Here is a 19,871-nt window from a genome sequence, read left to right as displayed (position 1 = left end):
AGTCTCTGTACTATAGTTATGAATGTCGTTTTGGAGCAGAAGCAACTTTATTTTTAGTACTGTTGGTTGGAGGGTGTTAAGTGCAGGGTTTTGTTTCTGTTTTCTAACTAGGTGGTCTTATGCTATACATGGTATTCTTGAAGTAAATGTCTGCCCCCGGTTACGGATGTGGTCATGGAAGCATATTAGAGAACACAGGCAAAAGATGAAGAAGTATAAAGACCTGTATAAAAAAAAGATAACAACTAAGAAGCCAGCTGGTGAAATTCTCATCGCTTTGGAGGTTAGCATTTTTTAAAATTGATGAGTACAAAAAAATTTTGTACTTCATGACTTCTCAGTCTTTAGTGACTAACACTTCCTATTTATTTTTATTTTTTACTGACCATTCTCTTTTACTTAGACTGTTTTGTAGTCCTATTCTTCACTTCAGTTGGGTGATATAAACTCTGGTGATATTCTCCTGGGAGCTGTTGAAATTGGAGATTATTCTCAAAATCTGAAGAGATTTGGGTTCATGCAAATAGTAACTTGAAGCTTCACATTATGACTTTTTTAACCCAGAGGCCTATAAAGCATTTGCTACATTGGTTCCAGTCTTCTGTGTGTCAGTTTCAAAGCTTTATGTTACCTGTCACCACTTCATTTCTCCTGTTACCATCTAATGGCAGTAGTTAAATAAATTTCCTGTTCTTTTATACATACTATGCTTGGAATTATAGCCAAGTCCCATCTGCCTTTCCTCATCTCTGTTTATCCCAGTTTTACTCCTTCTCAAGCTCTACTTAAGTCCCATCTCTTGTATGAACTTTCCTGAATTTTCTGCCCAGGGAGTCCCTTTTCTTTTTATTCTTCTGGCATTTCTAGTCTTTACCAGCAACTTTACATTTCATTATCTGTTGAGGTTTCCCTAAATACTAGTCTTTTCTCATAGCATTATAGTATATTCTAGAAAGGATTGCTTTATGAGTGGATGATATTTAGTTTAGGGAGACTGAGGGGAGGTAGCCTCTGGAAATTAATATAACCATTCTGAATCTAGGCCAATTTCTGATTTGGAGCCCCCTCAAGGTTGAGTTTTATTTTTATTTTTGAGGTAAGAGACTTTTTGCAGACCCAGACTATTATGGATGTTTGGGTTTAGAGTGTTTTTGGGTGGTTACAGATTTCCTTACTTTTTTTTTTTTTTTTTAATCTTAACCTTAATCTTCCAAGTTCTACTGGATAGTAGAACCCTGAATGAAGGGTTGTTTTCTAGATAATAATAGATTACGGTTACTTCTCCAGGGGAGAAAAGATTTTAGCATGAAACTCTTAAAAGAGGTCATGGAAATAATGTGTTGATATGATGAAAGATTTATTTTATTTTATTTTATTTTTTTTAAAGATTTTATCTATCTATTCACGAGACACACACACACACACACACAGAGCGCTGGACACAGGCAGAGGGAGAAGCAGGCTCCATGCAGGGAGCCCGACATGGGACTCAATCCTGGGTTTCCAGGATCACACTCTGGGCTGAAGGTGGTGCTAAACCACTGAGCCACCCAGGCTGCCCAGATTTAGTTTAATTTAGTTTATTTCAGTAGCCATAAAAGCTTTGGAAAGTGTAGAATTTCAAAACAAGTTTAAGTGTATCTGGATCTACTTGGAATATACTAAAGATGACACACCAACTGTGCATATAATATGAAGGGTTTAGAATTGTGTTTTTACCTGAAAGTGACACTAATGTGTTTACCCTTAGTTGTAGTTAAAACCCAAATAAAAATCATTTTAAACAGTGCCTATATGATATCTTTTAGTATGTGTCTGTAAATCTTACTGTGATACTCATGTGCATGACATGTATGATTTCTTTAAGAAAGTTACTCTATCATTACTAATTTTCAAGCTGACATAATATACAAGCACAGCTTCTCAGAATGAAACAGAAATACTATGCTGATGGATGATCTATTTTCTGCATCCTATTATATCTTATTGTGTCAGTTTGTTAGCTTGTATATTGAAGTTTGATAATTTTTATAATCTTTGTGTAGACTATATGAAGTTACTCAAACACATTTTTGTTTATATTTTAAGGAGTTGGAAAAGACCTTGGATGTATTTAATATAACTATATCAAGACAACAGGCAGAAGTTGAGGTAATTCTAGATTATCTTTCAATTGGTAAAAATAAATCTAGATTCCATGTAGATTTGACAGATAACAGTGATATTATTAATGTTGTGCTGTAATATACTGTTTCCTAAAAGTTTACTTCTTCAAGTTTACTTCTTTGTGGTATAAGAAAATTGATTCAGTGTTTTGCCCCATCCATTTAAACTAGACAGATCCTGTGGTGAAAAATTTTATGTTAAATACTTTGACTAAATAATAATTCTTGCTAGATAATTATCAAACAATTCATATGAAGGTGAAAATCCAATTTTAGGAGGGTTGGTGAGATTACCATTACTTGTAAGACAGTAGGGTTAACTACCTGTAAATCCTAAATTTTTTTTTTAAGATTTTATTTATTCATGAGAGACAGAGAAAGAGAGAGACAGAGACACAGGTAGAGGGAGAAGCAGGCTCCCCGCAAGGAGCCCAATTTGGGACTCTATTCTGGATCCCGGGATCACGCCCTGGGCCAAAGGCAGATACCCAGGTGTCCCGTGGAAATCCTAAATTCTTATGTTGGGCTAATGTTGTAGTTACTGTGTTTTGTTTTCAGTTTGTATATCATTTACGTTTTTTCACTGGAATAAATTTTGGAAAAGTAGTTTTTCTCTTTCTTGAGATTGCTAAATAAAGGATAATTTATCATTTATTTGAAAATTTATGTATTTTAGGCAAAGAAAGCTGGATATAGGATTTTCAAAGAAGGTGCAAAAGATTCAGAGGAAAATAAAGGATGGTTTAGTTGGCTGTGGACTTGGTCAGAACCAAGAAGTAAAGAACAACCAGATGTTAAACCTGGAAGTATGTCCATTTCATTTTATTAGTAATGCAGTTAATCATCAGGTTAATTTAATGCAGCTCATCATCAGATGTAAAAATAAAATTTTGTAGAAAATTTTCTAAGATAAGCATATATTTATATCATATGTGATTTATCCTTTTAATCAATGAAATTACATTAAAACATTGGAAATGTATACACCAAACGAAAATTGAGTTTTTTATCTTAATGTTTACAAAAGAACATTACGTTCCAGATTTAATGAATTTGTGGTGTATAGTAATAAAAATTCCCAAGGGTATAAGGCATTGTAAATTTTTGTTGAAATTGTTTCTTAGAAAGGTTTTTATTTCCTTACCAAATGTTTAAGATCATAGCTTTGAAGACTTAGGGGCTTAAGATTATATCCTAGATCTATTACTTACTAGCAATGTAGCCCAGGCAAATTATTGAAATTCTCAAAACCTCAAGTTTATCACCTGTAAAATGGGAAATTATGATATTAATGCTTCTTGCGTTGTATGCTAAGTATGTTACTTAGCACAATACCATTAAGTTAATCATTTTGTGAACTTGCTTAATCCAAATATTTAGAAATTTGTATTGCTAAATTTATATATTTAGCAATTTATATTTTTGGAGACTAATCTTTCTAAAATTGCCAATCCCATCCTAACACTCAGTGCTTATGATTTCCTTTTTCTTTTTTTTAATTAAATTTTTAATTTCTTAAAAGTATAAAAACAGAATTAAATTTGCCAATTTGATAAGGCAGCTTAATTGTGGGTTAGTTTTATCTTACCAGTTAAGAGTGCAAAAACACTTTTTTTATGATTATAGTTCTTGAAGAGATGTTGACACCTGAAGAAAAAACTTTACTCTATGAAGCAATTGGCTATAGTGAAACAGCAGTTGATCCCACCTTGCCAAAAACAGTAAGATGTTTTCTTGCCTTATACCTGAGAGTTTAATAGTTAGATATGCCTACTTTTAATCCTTTCAGAAATATGTTATTTATTGTATTGTCCTTGCCTGGTCTGTACATGTTATATTTTAGTTTCCAAGGTAAGAATAAAAATTGCCCGTGCTTTGTAGTGTCAATGTGGTGATTCTTTAACATATAAAGGGTTGTTTTTAAAATATTTTTTGGTTATTGGAAGGAATAAGCTTTATGAATAAGAGTTTTTGTTGTCTTTATATGTATATTTCTTTTCATTTTATTCCTCTCAATATATTCTAGTTTGAAGCCATGAAGCTTTTTGTTCACTTGAAAAGCATGTCTATTGTTCTAAGAGAAAAACAAGAGACACCTGAGCTGTTGGATATTGTAGTAGAAGAATTTAGCACTTTGATTGTGCAAAGACCAGGAGCACAAGCCATTAAGTAAGTGTTTTTCTTTTCCTTGAAGGAAAATATTTCAGTGTGAGGTTGGAAGTTAGATTATAAGTCTTACGGTATTTTGTAAGGGTACTATGGTTTAATGTATCTTTATATATTTTTAGGAACTTATATTTTAGAATTATTAAAGTAATAAAGGTTCAATAGAAAACTATTGTAAGGAAATGTAGAAGGACACTGAAGAATAAAACAAAAATGTCAGCCATCACACTCTACAAAAAGAAACCGTATCAACAATTTGGTTTTATCTGGGAATATATTCTACTTTTGTTTTTAAAAATAATTTTATTGAGATATAATTAATATACAATGCAATTAATCTTAAAGTGTAGAACTTGTTTATCACACTCTTGATGTCATACACATGCATAATTTACGTGCAAGTTACCATTATCTTAATTCTAGTACTGTTTTACACCCTAAAAAAAAGAAATCCTATACCTGTTAGCAGTCTCACTCCCCATACTCCCCTCTTTCCATTGTATGATGACAAGTAATTTACTTTCTATTTCTAAGAATATGTCTGTTGAGGGCATTTCATATGAATAGGTATCATAAAATATATGGCCTTTTCCATTCGGCTTCTTTCATGTAGCATGATATTTTCCAGGTTCATTTATAGCATAGCAAGAATTAGTATTTTTTTCTATCGCATTCCATTGTGTGGATATACCACATTTTGTTTGCCCATTCATCAGATGATGGTATTTGGTTTGTTTGTACTTTTCAGCTATTACAAATAATGTTGTTATGGAATTTTACAGACCATATTTTGTATGGACAATAAGTCTTAAATTTTCTTGGGTACATACTTAGGAACAGAACTGTTTCCTCACATGGTAATTCTGTATTTAATTTTCTGAGGAATTGTCAGACTGTTTTCCAAAGCAGCTGCACCATTTTATATTCCCACAGTCAGTGTATAAGATTTCTTATTAATCTATATCCTTGCCAACACTTACCTGTCCTTTTGATTACAGCTATCCTAAGGGGTGTGAATTGGTATCTCACTACTCTTTCGATTTGCATTTCCCTGATACCTAACAATATTAAGCATCTTGTGCTTATTGGTTGTTTCTGTATATTTTTTAGAGAAATGTATATTAACTTATTTTGCCCATTTTTAACTTGAATTGTCTTTTCATTATTTGGTTCTAACAGTTCTTTATTAAGAGTCCTCTGTATATTATTGATGAAAATCTTTTATCTCATAAGAAATTTATAATTATTTTGTCTCATTTTTTTTCTTTTCATTTTTTTGATGGTATTCTTTGCCAGATGTTTTTGGTTTTGATGAAGTCCAGTTTATTTTTTATTTTGTTGCAATGAAGACTCAAGAAGTCTTTGTCTAACTCAAGGACACAAGGATAAATTTCTGTATATTCTTGTGAGAATTTTACATTTTTATCTCTTAAATTAGATTTATGACCCATTTTGAGTTAACATTTATATATGGTGTGAGTTTGGGGTCCAGTTTCATTCTTCTGCATGAGATTATTCATTTGTTCCAGCAACATTTGTTGCAAGACCTTATATCTCCATTGAATGATCTCCGTATCCTCATCAAAAAGAGTTTACCATAAATGTAAGAATTTATGTCTGGACTCTATTCCCATTGATCTATACAACCTTCTGCCAGTAGTACACTGTATTGATGACTATAGTTTTGTAATAAAATTTGAAATCAGAAAGTTTATCCTCCAGTTTTGTATCATTATCAAGATGGTTTTAGCTCTTTTAATTTTCTTGAATTTCTTTGTATCTTTTAGGATCATCTTGTCCATTGTTGCCAAAAAATTTCAGTTTACATTTGATAAAGACTTTATTAAATCTGTAGATCAGTTTTGGGTACTGAAATTTAAGTGGTATTTTTTTAACACCTATGAATATGGATGCCTTTCCATTTACTTAGATCTTCATTAATTTCAACAATTATTTCATATTTTTCAGAGTACAAGTTTTATACCTTTTTGGGTAAATATATTCTCTTGTATTTCATTGTGTTTGATGCTGTATGGGAGGAAAGAGTTTCCTCAACCCTTTTTGAGATTAACAAGGGAGAAGCATATGGATTTATTTCAATAAAAGTTTAATGGAAATGCATTCATAATGAAATGTAGATCCAAAGAACCAGTTAGAGTAGACTGTGTTAGGTCTGATGAAGAGTGGACAGTTGTGGAGGGATATGATAGGTCAAGGAGCATAAGATAGGTATAGTAGACTGGGGGAAACTTAGCAAGCCCTGTTCATTAGGACTCTTTTCAGTTTACCTTTGCCTTTAGAGATAAGGATGCCTCTTTCCTCTAGCTATAGAGAGGGAGAGGGTACATGTTATGTGAGTGTTTTATGACCTATGTTTGAGAGGGGAGAGGGTAGGGGAATATCGGAGTGATCTTCCTGCTTTTATTTTCTCAAAGCCCTTCAACTTAAAATACTCAGTATACCAAGGTACCATATTTTGGGGGCAGTATGTCCTGAACCCCATCAGTACTATTACACTTGGCATCATGTTCTTAATTTCATTTTTGGATTGTTTATTACAAATATATAAAAATACAATTGATTTTTGTATATTGATCTTGTACCCTGCAATCTTGATGAACTTGTTAATTAGTTCCAGTAGTTTTTAGTGAATTCCTTAGGAATTTTCTGCATACTTGAGCATTGCATCTGCAAATAGAAATAGTTTTACGTCTATATTTCCATTGTGGACACCTTTTCTTCATTTCTTAATTGCCTTTAGGACATCTTTTTCTAGTTCTTTATCTTAAGGAGAAGTGCTCAGTCTCTTAAATATGATGGAAAGAGTGGGTTTTTCATAGATGCCTTTTATCAGTTTTGAGAAATTTCCTTCTATTCCTAGTTTATTGAGGTTTTAGTATTTTTTTTGGGGGGGGTGGGGGTTTGGCATGGAAGTTGATTAGAGTTTTGTCAAATGCATTTTCTTTGTCCCTTGAGATGAAAGTGTAGTTTTTGTCCTTTATTCTTTTGATTTATGGTGTATTACCTTAATTGATTTTAACATGATAAAATAACTACATTCTTTTGGTCATATATATGGTCTTTTTCACATATAGCTGGATTTGGTTTACTGGTGAGGATTTGTACGTCTGTGTTCGTATGAGAATGATGGTCTATATTTTTCTTGTGATGGCTTTGTGTATTTTTTGTATTAGGATAATACTGTTTTTAAAAATGAGCTGGGAAGTGTTCTCTTCCTCTTTGGAATAGTTTGTAAAGAACTGGTATTGATTCTTTATTAAATGTTTAGTGGTAGAATTCACCAGTAATGTCGTAGGGACCTGAGCTTGTGGGAAGAAGTTTTTCAATATGAACTTAATCTGTACTTCTCCTTAGGTCTATTTAGATTTTCTGTGGTTTTTATTTTGTATTTTTTAGTCCGTTTCAGTAGTTTGTTCCTTTTTAGGAATTTGTCCATTTTATTTAAGCTGTCGAATTTGCTGACATGTAGTTATTTAGTGTTACCATGTAATCTTTTTCTTTGTGTGAGATTGGTTATAGTGTCTTTTTTCATTCCTAATTTTTCTGAATCTTGGCTCTTATTTCTTAATTTAGTTAGATTTCTTTTTTTAAGGAGCTTTGGTTTTGCTTTTTCTATATTTTTTCATTCTCTGTTTTATTAAATTATTTTCCAATCTTTTTATTTTTAAAATTTTGTTTGCTTTAGGCTTAGGTTACTTTTCTTTTTCAAGTATCTTTAACTGGTATGTTAGTGATTTGGGAATTTTTTATTTTTGTAGTGTATGCATTCACTAATTAATTTTATTTTAATGAATTTTCTTTGTTGGAGTAAAATTGACATAAAATTAATCATTCTAAAGAGTACAGTTTAGTGGGATTTAATATATTCATAATTTTGAATATTCACCACCCCTATCTAGTCAAAATATCATTACCACAGAGTAAAACTCCACACTCATTAAGAATTACTCCCCTCTTCCTGGTCCCTGGAAAACACGAGTCTGCTTTCTGTTTTTGGATATATCATATAAATGAAATCATACATTACGTGACCTTTTGTGTCTGCTTTATTTCACTTAGCATAATGTTTTCAAGGCTCATCTGTGTTGTTGTATATATCAGAATTTCATTCCTTGTTAAGCTTGCACAATACTCCATTGTACGTATTTACCACATTTTGTTTATTCATCTGTTCTATGGAAATTTGAGTTCTTTCCACCCTTTGGCTATTGTGATAATACTTCACAGTGAACATTCATGAATGTGGATTTGAGTATAAATTCTTTTGCTATGTACCTAGGAATAGAATCGCTGAGTTATAGTATTATTCTAACTTTAACTTTCTGAGGAAGCACCAATGTGGATTTCATAGGGCTGCACCGTTTTACATTTCCATCAGCAGTGTACAAGGATTTCAGATTTTCCATATTCTTACCAATACTTATTTTCTTGTTTGTGCTTTTAAATTACAGCTGTTTTTTTGGGTGTGAAATATGGTTTCTCAGTTTTATTTCCTTAATGTCTAATGATACTGAGCATCCATTCATATGGATGTTGACTATCTGTACATCTTCATTGGCTCCATTTTTTAGTTGAGTTATTCTTTGTTGAGTTGTAATAATATATATTCTAGACTCTAGATATGTGATATTTAGCTTGTCCTTACATTCTTTCACTTGTCTTTGCATTTTCTTGATAATGTCCTTTGATGCATGGTTTTTAATTTTGATAAAGTATAATTTATCTGGGGTTTTTGTGTCATCGCTTATGCTTTTGATGTTATATCTCAGAAAGTTTGCCTAATCCAAGATTATGGAAATCTAGTGCTATATTTTGTAAGAGTATTAAAGTTTTAACTCTTACATTTGGGTTTATGATCCACCTTGAGTTAAGTTTTGTATGTGGGGTAGACAGTGAATAAATACAATTTGATTAAGTTGTATGTGGATATCCAGGTATCCTAACACCACTTGTTTAAGAGATTATTTTTCCCCATTGAATGATGGGGATTGTTACCCTTGTTGAAAATCATTTGGCCATAGATACATGGCTTTATTTTTGGACTCTAATTCTATTTCCTTCCATTCTATAGACTCATTGTGTCTGTTCATATGTCACTTCCACACTGCTTTGATTACTATAGCTTTGTAGTAAATTTTAAAATTGGAAAGTGCAAGTCTTTTATCGTGTTCTACTTTTTCAAGAATATTTTGGATATTTGAAGTACCTTGCAAATCCGTATGAATTTGAGGATTTGTATATTCCATTCCACACACAAGGTACTTTGAATTTGATAGGGATTACATTAAATTTATAGATTGCTTTCAGTAGTATTGCCATCATAACAATAGTAAGTCTTCCAATCAATGAGTATAGATATCCTTCCATTTATTTATGTCTTTTTACATTTGTTCCAACAATTTTTTGTTCACTGTTCATGTCTTACACTTTTTTGGTTAAATATTTTCTTAAATGTTTACAGTTTTGGATGTTACTGGGATGGAATTGTCAGTTTCTTCAGTTTATTCATTGTAGGTGTATGGCAGCACAGTTGATTTTTGCATGTAAATCTTGTGAGTTGCAACTTTGCTGAATTATTAACTCTATTTTTCTTGTAGATCCTTTGGGATTTTCTACGTACAATTGATCCTTGAACAACATGGGTTTGAACTGCATGGGTTCATTTATCTGTGGATTCTTTTTTTTTTTTTTTTTTTTTTACAGTACTGCAAATGTATTTTTTTCTCCCTTATGATTTAAAAATTTTTTCCTCTATATTTTAAGAACATTGTATAAAACGCATATCACAAAATATATGTCAATGATTTGTTTATGCTATTGGTAAGGCTTCTCATCTGTGAGAAGTTATTAGGAATTTGTGAGACAGAAGTTATATCTGAAGTTTTGACTATGCGTATTGTCATTGCCCCTAACCCCTGTGTTGTTCACTCATGTAGAGTGATACCATCCATGAGTAGAGATTTTCATTTCTTCCTTTCCAATTAGATGCCTTTAACTTTTTTTTCTTGGCTAATTACCTTGGGTGGAACTTCTAGAACAGGGTTGAAAGTGAACATCCTTGTCTGTTCATGGAGGGAAAGCTTTTGATCTTTTACCAGTGAGTATGATTCTAGTTGTGGGTTGTGTTTTTTTTTTTTTTTTTTTTTTTAATATATATATAAATGCCCTTTTGCAGGTTGGGGAAGTACACTGTATTCCTTACTTTTGAAAAAAAATTTTTTAAAACGATTTTAGAATAAATTTTTTTTTGCATTGTTTGAGATGATCTTGTGGCTTTGTCATTCTATTAATAGATTGTTTTATTGCTTTTTTATTTGCAACCCCATCAAATAGATTCCTAGAATAAATCCTACCTGGCCATGATGTAGTCTTTTTAATAGGCTGTTAAATTTGGTTTGCTAGTATTTTAAGTGAGAGTGTGTGTGCATGAGCCAGGGATGGGGGTTAGGAGCAGAAGGAGAGCAGACTTGCCACTGAGCAGGGAGCCCAGTGCAGGGTGGACTCTAAGACCCTAGGATCATGACCTGAGCCAAAGGCAGATGCTTAACCAAATAACCACTCAGGCACCCCAGTTTGCTAGTATTTTGTTGAAGTTTCTGCATCTGTCTTCATAAGAGATTTTAATTTAATTTAATTTAATTAATTAATTTTATTTTTTTTGTTTTGTTTTGTTTTATTTCATTTATTTAATTATATTTATTTAATATTTAATTATTTTATTTATTTTATTTTATTTTATTCTTTTATTTATTTTATTTATTTTATTTATTATTTTATTATTTTATTTATTTTTTATTTTTATTTATTTTTATTTTTTATTGTTTTTATTATTTTAATTTTTTAATTTTTTAATTTAATTTTTATTTTTTATTTTTTAATTTTTAATTTTTTCATTTAATTTAATTTAATTTAATTTATTTTTTATTTTATTTATTTTATTTATTTAATTTAATTTATTTTATTTTATTTATTTTAATTTAATTTAATTTAATTTTAAAAATGGCTTTTAGTTTTGTTTTTTACTTTTTTCTTTCCTCATGATGTATTTCCTTGACTTTGGTATTAGGGGAATTCCGGCCTCAGAATGAATTAGGAAGTGCTCCCTCTTCTGTTTTCCGGATTAATTTCAGAAGGATTGATATTCTTCTTTAAATATTTGATAGAAATCACTGATAAAACCAACCATCTGGTCTTGGACTCTTCTTTCTTTGTTGGGAGGTTGATTACTTTTGGAGATTGATTACTGATTCAGTTTCCTTTTGAGTTATAGATCTTTTCTGATTTTCTGTTCTCTTGAGTCAGGTTTTGTAATCTTGTATGTTTCCAGGAATTTGTCCATTTCATTTAGGATATATATTTTCTTTATGTCCTATCATTTGCAATACATTTTTATAATTATTTTTTTTCCTTCAAGGTATGTAAGAATACTGTCACTTTCATTTCTGACTTTAGTTATTTGTGTCTTTTTTTTTTTCTTAGTGTAGGTAAAGATTTTTTAAGTATGTTTTTCAAAGAGGCAAGTTTTTGTTATCTTTATTATTTCTGTGAGCTTTGGGTTTTCTCTTTTCTAATTGAGGTATAAAGTAATGCTATTGATTTGATACGTTTGTTTTTTAATGTGGTTATTTAGAGATAAAAATTTACTTATGAGCATCACTTTGGATATATCCCTTAAGTTTTGTCATGCTGCGTTTAATTTATGTTCATTTCAAAGTATTTTCTAATTTTCCTTGCCCTTTTTTGACCTATTGACTAAGAATATTTTGTTCAGTTGCCACATATTTGAGAATCTTAAGTTTTCCCTCTGGAAATTTACCAGAAGCTTTTGGAATTTACTTCCAAGATTTCCAACATTGTTGCCATTGTGATTGGGGAGGATTTTTTATATAATTTCACTCTGTAAAGTTTTAAAGACCTGTTTTGTGGCCAAGCACATGGTCTGGATCTGTCTTGGGAGAGTGTTCCATGTGCCTACACTTGAAAAGAATGTGTATTCTGCTGTCGGGTGGAATGTCCTATATAAGTTAAATATAATTAGTTTATAATTTTGTTCAGATTCTCTGTTACTTTATTTGTTTCTTGGTCTAGATGTTCTGCATTTATTGAAGATGGTATATTAGAGTTTCCCGTTGTTATTGTAGAATTGTCTGTTTTTCTCTTGAGTTTTGTCAATGTGGGGATTCATATTTACATCTTTGAATTTACCCTTTATCAATATAAAGTGAACATTTTGTTATAGAACATTTTTTTAATTAAAGACTATTTTGTGTGATATTAATGTTAATAGTGTTCTCATTTGGTTACAAGTTGCACAGATTCTTTTTCCATCCCTTCACTCTCAGCTTTTGTGTCTGGATGTAAAGTGAGTCTTTTGTGCACAACATATTGAATCATGTTTTTTCATGTGTTTTGCTAGTCTCTATTTTTATTTTTATTTATTTATTTTTTATTTTTTTAGTCTCTATTTTTAAATTGGTGAGTTTAATAACATTGACATTTAAAATGATTACTGTCCAGAAAATACTTAAGACATTTTGCCATTTGTTTACTATATATCTTTATACTCCCCCCACCCCACCCCAGTGCCTCCAATTCTGCCTTTCTGTTGTTTGATTTCTTTTTGATTCTGTCCACATTTCTTTTTCTGTATACATTTTATTCACTGTCTTGGTGGATACCATGGAAATTACAATTAACATTCTAAATTTAAGACAGTCTAGTTTAAATCCGTACCAACTTAGCTATAGTAATCTACAGAAACTCTGCTCCTACACAGGTATGTTCTTTGCCTTTATGTTATTATGTTCACAAATTACATCTTTATATATACATTGCATGCCTGTTCATCTAGATTTATGATTGATTTGTGCTTTTTGTCTTTAAATCCTAGAGGAAGTAGAAGAGTTAGGAACCAGAAATAAAATAACACTGGCTTTTATATCCACCTATGTAGTAGCCTTACCATAGTTTTTTATTTCTGCATATAGTTTACAGTTACTGTCTATAGGGTACTGTCCTTTCATTTTAGCCTGTAAGTTCCCTTAACATTTCTTCTAGGGCAGATCTATTATTGACGAACTCCCTTGGCATTTTTTTCAGCTGTAAATGTCTTAATTTCTTTTCATTTGCCAGATAGAAGTCTTAGTTGATGTTTAAAAAATTTCAACACTTAGAGTATCATCCCACTGCCTTTCGGCCTCTGTGGTTTCTGATAGATTAGCTGTTAACCTATTAACTATCCTTTGCATGTGATGAGTTGCTTCTCTCATGCTGCTTTCAAGATTTTATCTTCGTTTTGGTTTTGACTGATTATAATGTGTTCTGTGTGTGTCTTTTTGAGCTGATCTTTATTAGAGTGCATTCAGCTTCTTTGATGGTTAGATTAATGGCTTTTATCAAATTTGACAGATTTGGGACCACTGTTTCTTCAAATATTCTTTCTTTTTTTTAAATTTTTTTTAATTTTATTTTACTTATTAATGATAGGCACACAGTGAGAGAGAGAGGCAGAGACACAGGCAGAGGGAGAAGCAGGCTCCATGCACCGGGAGCCCGACGTGGGATTCAATCCCGGATCTCCAGGATCGCTCCCTGGGCCAAAGGCAGGCGCTAAACCGCTGCGCCACCCAGGGATCCCTCAAATATTCTTTCTGTCCCCTTTTCTATTCTTCTGGGATGCCCAGAATACATGTGTAGGTCTGCTTGATACTCTCCCACCTAGGCACTGTGTAGTTCTTTGTTCTTTGTTTCTTCTTCCTTCCCCTCCCGTCCCCCCTCCTTTCCTAACTTCTTTTCTTTTCTCTTTTCTTTCTGTTCTTTTCAGAGGAAGAGAGAAATGGAGATGGGGCAGAGGGTGAGGGAAGGAGAGACTCCTCAGCAGTCTCCACACCCATCATGGAACCCAAAGCAGAGCTTGATCATATGGCTCCAAGATCATGACCTGAGCCAAAATCAAGATTCAGAGGCTTAACAGCTGAGCTACCCAGGCACTCTTCATTTTTTCATTCAATTCCTCAGACTCAGTAATTTCACTTGTCTGCATTCAATTTGACTTATTCTTTTGGCTTCTCACATCTGCTCTTGACCTTTTCTAATGTTTTTTCCTTTCAGCTATTATATTCTTATCTACAAATTTTCTATTCGTATTTTACACTTAATATCTCTCTATTTAGGGATGCCTGGGTGGCTCAGTGGTTGAGTATCTGCCTCTGGCTCAGGTCGTGATCCTGGGGTCCTGGGATCAAGTTCCATGTTAGGCTGCTTACAGGGAGCCTGCTTCTTCCTCTGCCTGTGTCTTTCCCTCTCTCTGTGTGTCTTTCATGAATAAACAAATAAAATCTTAAAAAAATAACTCCCTATTTATATTGTTTCTATATCTTTTACTTGATTTCTTTACACCTTTGTCCATGATTTCCTTTAGATTGTAGAGTGCAGTTAAGGCAGCTTGTTTATCTTTAGTACATTCTTCCTGTGTATGGTTTATAATTTATTTGTTTAAAAATTGGCATTTTGTATTGTAAAATGTGTTAACTACGGAAATTAGATTCTCCTTTTTCACCTGTATTTGTTGTTTATTATTGAGGGCTGTAGTCTTTCATTTGTGTACTGACTTTAGTGGGTAGAATTATTTCCTCCGAAAAGTTATGTCAAGTTCTAACTCTTGTACCTGTGACTGTAACCTCAGTTTGGAATAGGGTCTTTCTACATATAATGAAGTTCATAACTAACGAATTTGAATGAAGTAGATTAGAGTTTAATCTACTATAGATTCGAGTGAGCCCTAATTCAATGGCTGGTGGTGTTATAAGAAGAGAGAAATTTTAATACAGACATACAAGAAACAAGAAGACTGGAGAAGAAGATTTGTAGACAGACACACAAGAATGCCAGAGAGGTGAAAGTGATAGGCATAATATATGTGCAGGCTAACTTGTACCAAGGATTCCTGGCAACAGTAAGAATCTTGTAGAAGAACAAGAAGAAAGAGTAAGAGTAAGAATCTTGTAGAAGAAACATATTATCCCTCTAAGCCTCCAGGAAGAACCAGCAGATTTCAAACATCTGAACTCTATATCTGTGAAAGAATAAGTTCTTGTTTTAAGACACTCAGTTTGTGATAATTTATTATACCAGCCCTAGCAAATGAATACAATGAATTTTCCAAACTATTTTTTGAGAAGACTCTATTCTTTGTCATTTGTGATTACTTAAGTATCTGTTCCATTATTTCAGTGATCAGGCAGTTAATTGACAGATTTCCTTAAATTCTTTTTTTTTTTTTAAGATTTTTTAAATCTATTTATTCTTGAGAGACAGAGAGAGGCAGAGACATAGGCAGAGGGAGAAGCAGGCTCCATGCAGGGAGCCTAACATGGGACTCGATCCCGGGTCTCCAGGATCACACCCTGGGCTGAAGGCAGGCGCTAAACTGCTGAGCCACCCAGGTTGCCCTATTTCCTTAAATTCTTAAAACCCAAACAGAGAAATACTCTCTAGGTCCTTGTACTTGGCTCTGGGCTGTGGTACTTCAGTGCTGTGCCAGGCTTCCTACAGCTCTGCCTTAGCATTCACCCCCTGCTTGCATGGAGCTCACAAATCTGTTAGAAGTGCATGCCCAGGCTCCTCTCAGGTCTTTGCTGAACATACATTGGGTCCTCAGTATGTGTGTTGCTCTCTGGCATTCATGGTTTACATTGTGGCCTTTCTGAGCCTTTTTCCCCAAAGAAACTTCCTTTCAGCCTCATTCCTGGGTACTGGGATCTGGCTGGTATTTTCCCCATCTACTATCTCTTGTTCCAGACAGCTATCATTAATCTATTTCTTTAAGTTTTGGGGCAGATGTTACTTTTGCCTGCATGACAGGTAACAAAATAGAGGTCACCCTCTACACTGGTTCTTTAGGCAACTGTCAAACAGGTGAAAACACTTGACATCATTATTTTAAGGACAAGACTCCTGTCTTCCTTCATTTGAGCAGGAACAATAAGATACCACAGCCTGGAATTATAAAAAAAACTGAAATTTATTTCTCACAGTTCAGAAAGCTGGAAGTACAACACTAGCAGACCAACACTGCCAGGTTCTGCTAGAAACCCTCTTCCAAATTTCAGACTGCCAGGTTCTTGCAGTGTCTTCATAAGATTAAGGGGCTAGGGTTCTCTGTAGGGTCTCTTTTATAAGACCTCTAATCCCATAGCACTCATGACTTATTCACCTCCCAAATGCCCCAGATACTATCACAATGGGCACTACTCTTTGAACAAGTGAATTTTGAGGGAAACACACATTCATACCTTAGCATCTTGTATCAGTTTGCTGGCTCCAGCAGGCCACATCAGAATGTGGCCCACTTAGCATTCTCACTGCTGTGCTTGGGAATGGGGAATGGTAGAAAGTTAAATAAAAATGCCAAAGTGCTTCCTTTCTGAAAGAAAAGAAATGTAGCTGTCTTCATTAAGCACTTCCTTGGTTGATGTAAGTTTTTGATTAAGTTCCAGACTTGCAGAGATGTTGACTCTGGCAATTTTTGCTAGCTTAATGTAGAGACTAATTCTTGGAGCACCTTACTCTGCAATTTTCAATGATATTCCTCTATTACTTTTTTTTTGAAAGACTTTATTATTTTTATTTTTTTAAAGATTTTATTTACTCATTTGAGAGAGGGAGGAGCTGAAAGAGAGAGCAAGGGCGGGGGGATTGAGCAGAGGGAAGAGAAGCAGACTCCCTTCTGAGCAAGGAGCCCAATGCAGGGCTGAATCCCAGGACCTGGAGGTCTTGACCTGAGCCAAAGGCAGCCACTTAACCAACTGAGCCACCCAGGCTTCTGTATTCATTTATTTTTAAAACTAGGTTAAGTTTACAAAAAATTTGGGAGGAAGGTACAGAAGTTACCTCTCTACCTCCTGCGCATGCGCAGCCTCCTCCATTTTCAACATCAAGCACTAAAATGGTGTGTTTTTTTGTTTTATTAATGATGAGCTTACATTCATTGACACATGCTCACCCAAAGTTCATCGTTTATATTGCCATTCATTCTTAATGGTGTGTTTTCCTATGGGTTTGGACAATGACATGTCCATTACTGTATCATACAGAGTATTTTCATTGCTTTAAAAATCCTCTGTTGTGCTTATTCATCATCCCCACCTTCCAACCTCTGATCTTTTTACTGTGTCGGTAGTTGTTGCCTTTTTCAAGAAGGTCATGCATGTAGCTAGGATCATATGCTATGTATCTTTCTCAGATTGACTTCTTTCACTTAGTAATATGCATTTAAACTTCCTTTATGTCTTTTCATGGTTCATTAGCACATTTGGCTTTTTTTTGTGCTTAATGACATGCCATTATCTGGCTGTAACACAGTTCATTTTATTCATTCACCTACTGAAGGCAGTCTTGGCTGTTTCTAAGTTTTGGCAAGTGTGAACAAAGCTGCTGTAAACATTTGTGTACAGGTTTTTGTAGGGATGTAAATTTTCAGCTTCTCTGAGTGAATATCAAGGAGCCTGACTGCTGGATCCTATGGTAAGAGTATGTTTAGTTTTGTAAGAAACTGCAAAACTCTTTTCCAAAAAGACTATACCATTGCATTCTCACCAGTAATGTAGGAGAGGAGAGTTCCTGTTGCTCCACATCCTCACTCTTATTTGGCATTACCAGTATTTTAGATTTTGGCCGCACCTGATAGATGTGTCATGGAATTTTTGTTGTTTTAATTTGCATTTCTTTGATGACCTGTGATGTAGAACATTTTTTCATCTGTTTATTTGCCATATATATGTCCTCTTTGGTGAGGTGTCTGTGAAGGTTTTCGCCCCTTTTTTGTACTGTTTTCTTGTTGAATTTTAAGAGTTCTTTGTATATTGTGGATAACAGTCTTTTATCAGATGTGTCTTTTGTAAATATTTTTTTCATAGACCATGACCTGTCTTAATCTCTTAACATTTACCATAATCTTCGGTGTTTTCTATTTGTTCCTTTTTTTTTTTTATTTTTTGCCTTTCTTACCTTTTCTTTCTTCTATGTTTTTTTTTTTTTTTCCTGCCCCTTGTAGTTTGAGTATCCTTTTTTTTTCTCCCCTTTCTAAAGTAGGCTCCACACCCAGCATGGGCCCCAGCATAGGGCTTGAACTCCCAACTCTTAGATCAAGACCTGAGCTGACATCAAGAATCACACACTTAACTGGCTGAGCCACCCAGGCACCCCTGTTTAATTGAGTTTTGTTCTAGTTCCTTGTATCATTGCTGCTATTCATTTCACTTATATATGAACATACATAAGCATAAAAATATACATAAGTCATACTTATAAATATATAGAACTGAATACATTGTTACTATTATATTGAACATATTTGATTAAAGGTTTTTTTCTTTTCTCTAAATAACTTTTTACTATTTCTCAAAAGGCAGATGTAGTTAAATAATTTTCCCCATTTTTTTTGTCTTAGTCATTATTTTGTTTTAACTTTTGAAGGAAAATTTCATACAGTACAGAATTCTAAGTTGGTGATTTTTTTTTTGTCTTAACACTTTAAAATTTTCGCTACACTCTTTTTGCTTCCCTGGCAAATGTTATCCTTATCCCTGTTCCTCTATGTCTAGGTTGTTCTTTCCTTTGATTTATTTCAGGATTTTTTTCTTTACATTTTTTTTGTAGTTTAAAAATATAATTGGGTGTGGTTTTTTGATTGTTTGCATTTATTTATTCTGCTTGATATGCTCTGACCTTTGTGGATCCATAACTTAGTGTTGGACATTAATTTGGGGAAATTATCAGTCGTTCTTGGTTAAAATTGGTGCTTTTCTCTCCTGGTATTCTTTTTATGCATAGGGTGCATTTTTTTGTTGTTGTCTTATAGCACTTGGTATTCTGTTATTTTCATCCCTGTTCTCTGTTTCCTGTATTTTTTGACTCTGATACATTCTCCAGCTCAGGCATTAATTTTCTCAGATACATCTAGCCTCCTAATAAGCCCGTTAAAGGCATTCTTGTTATAGTGTTTCTGATCTTTAATATTTATTTTTGCTTCTTTCTTAGGATTTCCATCTCTCTGCTTATATTGTTCATCTGTTCTTGCATGTTGTTTACTTTGTCCATTATAACCCTTAGCATATTAGTTTTTAAATAGTTTTTTTCACTTCAGGTTGTGTTGTTTGCCTTTTGCTATGCTTATGCAATGACATTTTTCTTGATAGCCAAACATGATGTGTGATGTATGGGGTGAAATGAACTATGTAAATAAGCCTTTAGTGATTGAGTTGTAAGCTATAGGGGGAAAGGGAACAGTTCTGTGGTGCTATGATTAGCTCTCTGTTTTTTAGTGATCCCATGCTTCTGGTCTGTGAACTTAAGTTTCTTAGTACTCCCCTTCTCCCTGCCTCAGGTGGGAGAAGATAGCTAGCGTTGGGGAAATTGGGTATTTCCCTTCTCCCGTGTGGAATAGTAGACCTGACTAAAGTTGGGTATTTCCCTTCTCTAGGTATTTTGGCTTTAATAATACTTCATTAGGTTAGGCTG

At 33.3% G+C, this 19,871-nt stretch overlaps 1 protein-coding gene across 6 annotated transcripts in view; it reads left to right on the top strand.

The window, feature by feature from the left end:
* Positions 1 to 19,871, top strand: part of VPS13A (vacuolar protein sorting 13 homolog A) — a 235,292-nt gene that overhangs the window by 44,622 nt on the left and 170,799 nt on the right. For all 6 annotated transcript variants that reach the window (XR_005354104.1, XM_038527037.1, XM_038527040.1 and 3 more), the window contains 5 exons: positions 112 to 283; positions 2,089 to 2,151; positions 2,842 to 2,971; positions 3,792 to 3,886; positions 4,192 to 4,334. Coding sequence is in view for 5 of the 6 variants with exons in the window: in XM_038527037.1 (XP_038382965.1) it covers positions 112 to 283; positions 2,089 to 2,151; positions 2,842 to 2,971; positions 3,792 to 3,886; positions 4,192 to 4,334 (603 nt within the window). In the remaining variant the exon portion in view is untranslated. The remainder of the gene's footprint in view (positions 1 to 111; positions 284 to 2,088; positions 2,152 to 2,841; positions 2,972 to 3,791; positions 3,887 to 4,191; positions 4,335 to 19,871) is intronic.

Source organism: Canis lupus, chromosome 1 (assembly GCF_011100685.1).
Source record: "Canis lupus familiaris isolate Mischka breed German Shepherd chromosome 1, alternate assembly UU_Cfam_GSD_1.0, whole genome shotgun sequence".
NCBI classification, from domain to species: Eukaryota; Metazoa; Chordata; class Mammalia; order Carnivora; family Canidae; genus Canis; species Canis lupus.
This window is presented reverse-complemented; position numbering and strand designations above follow the sequence as displayed.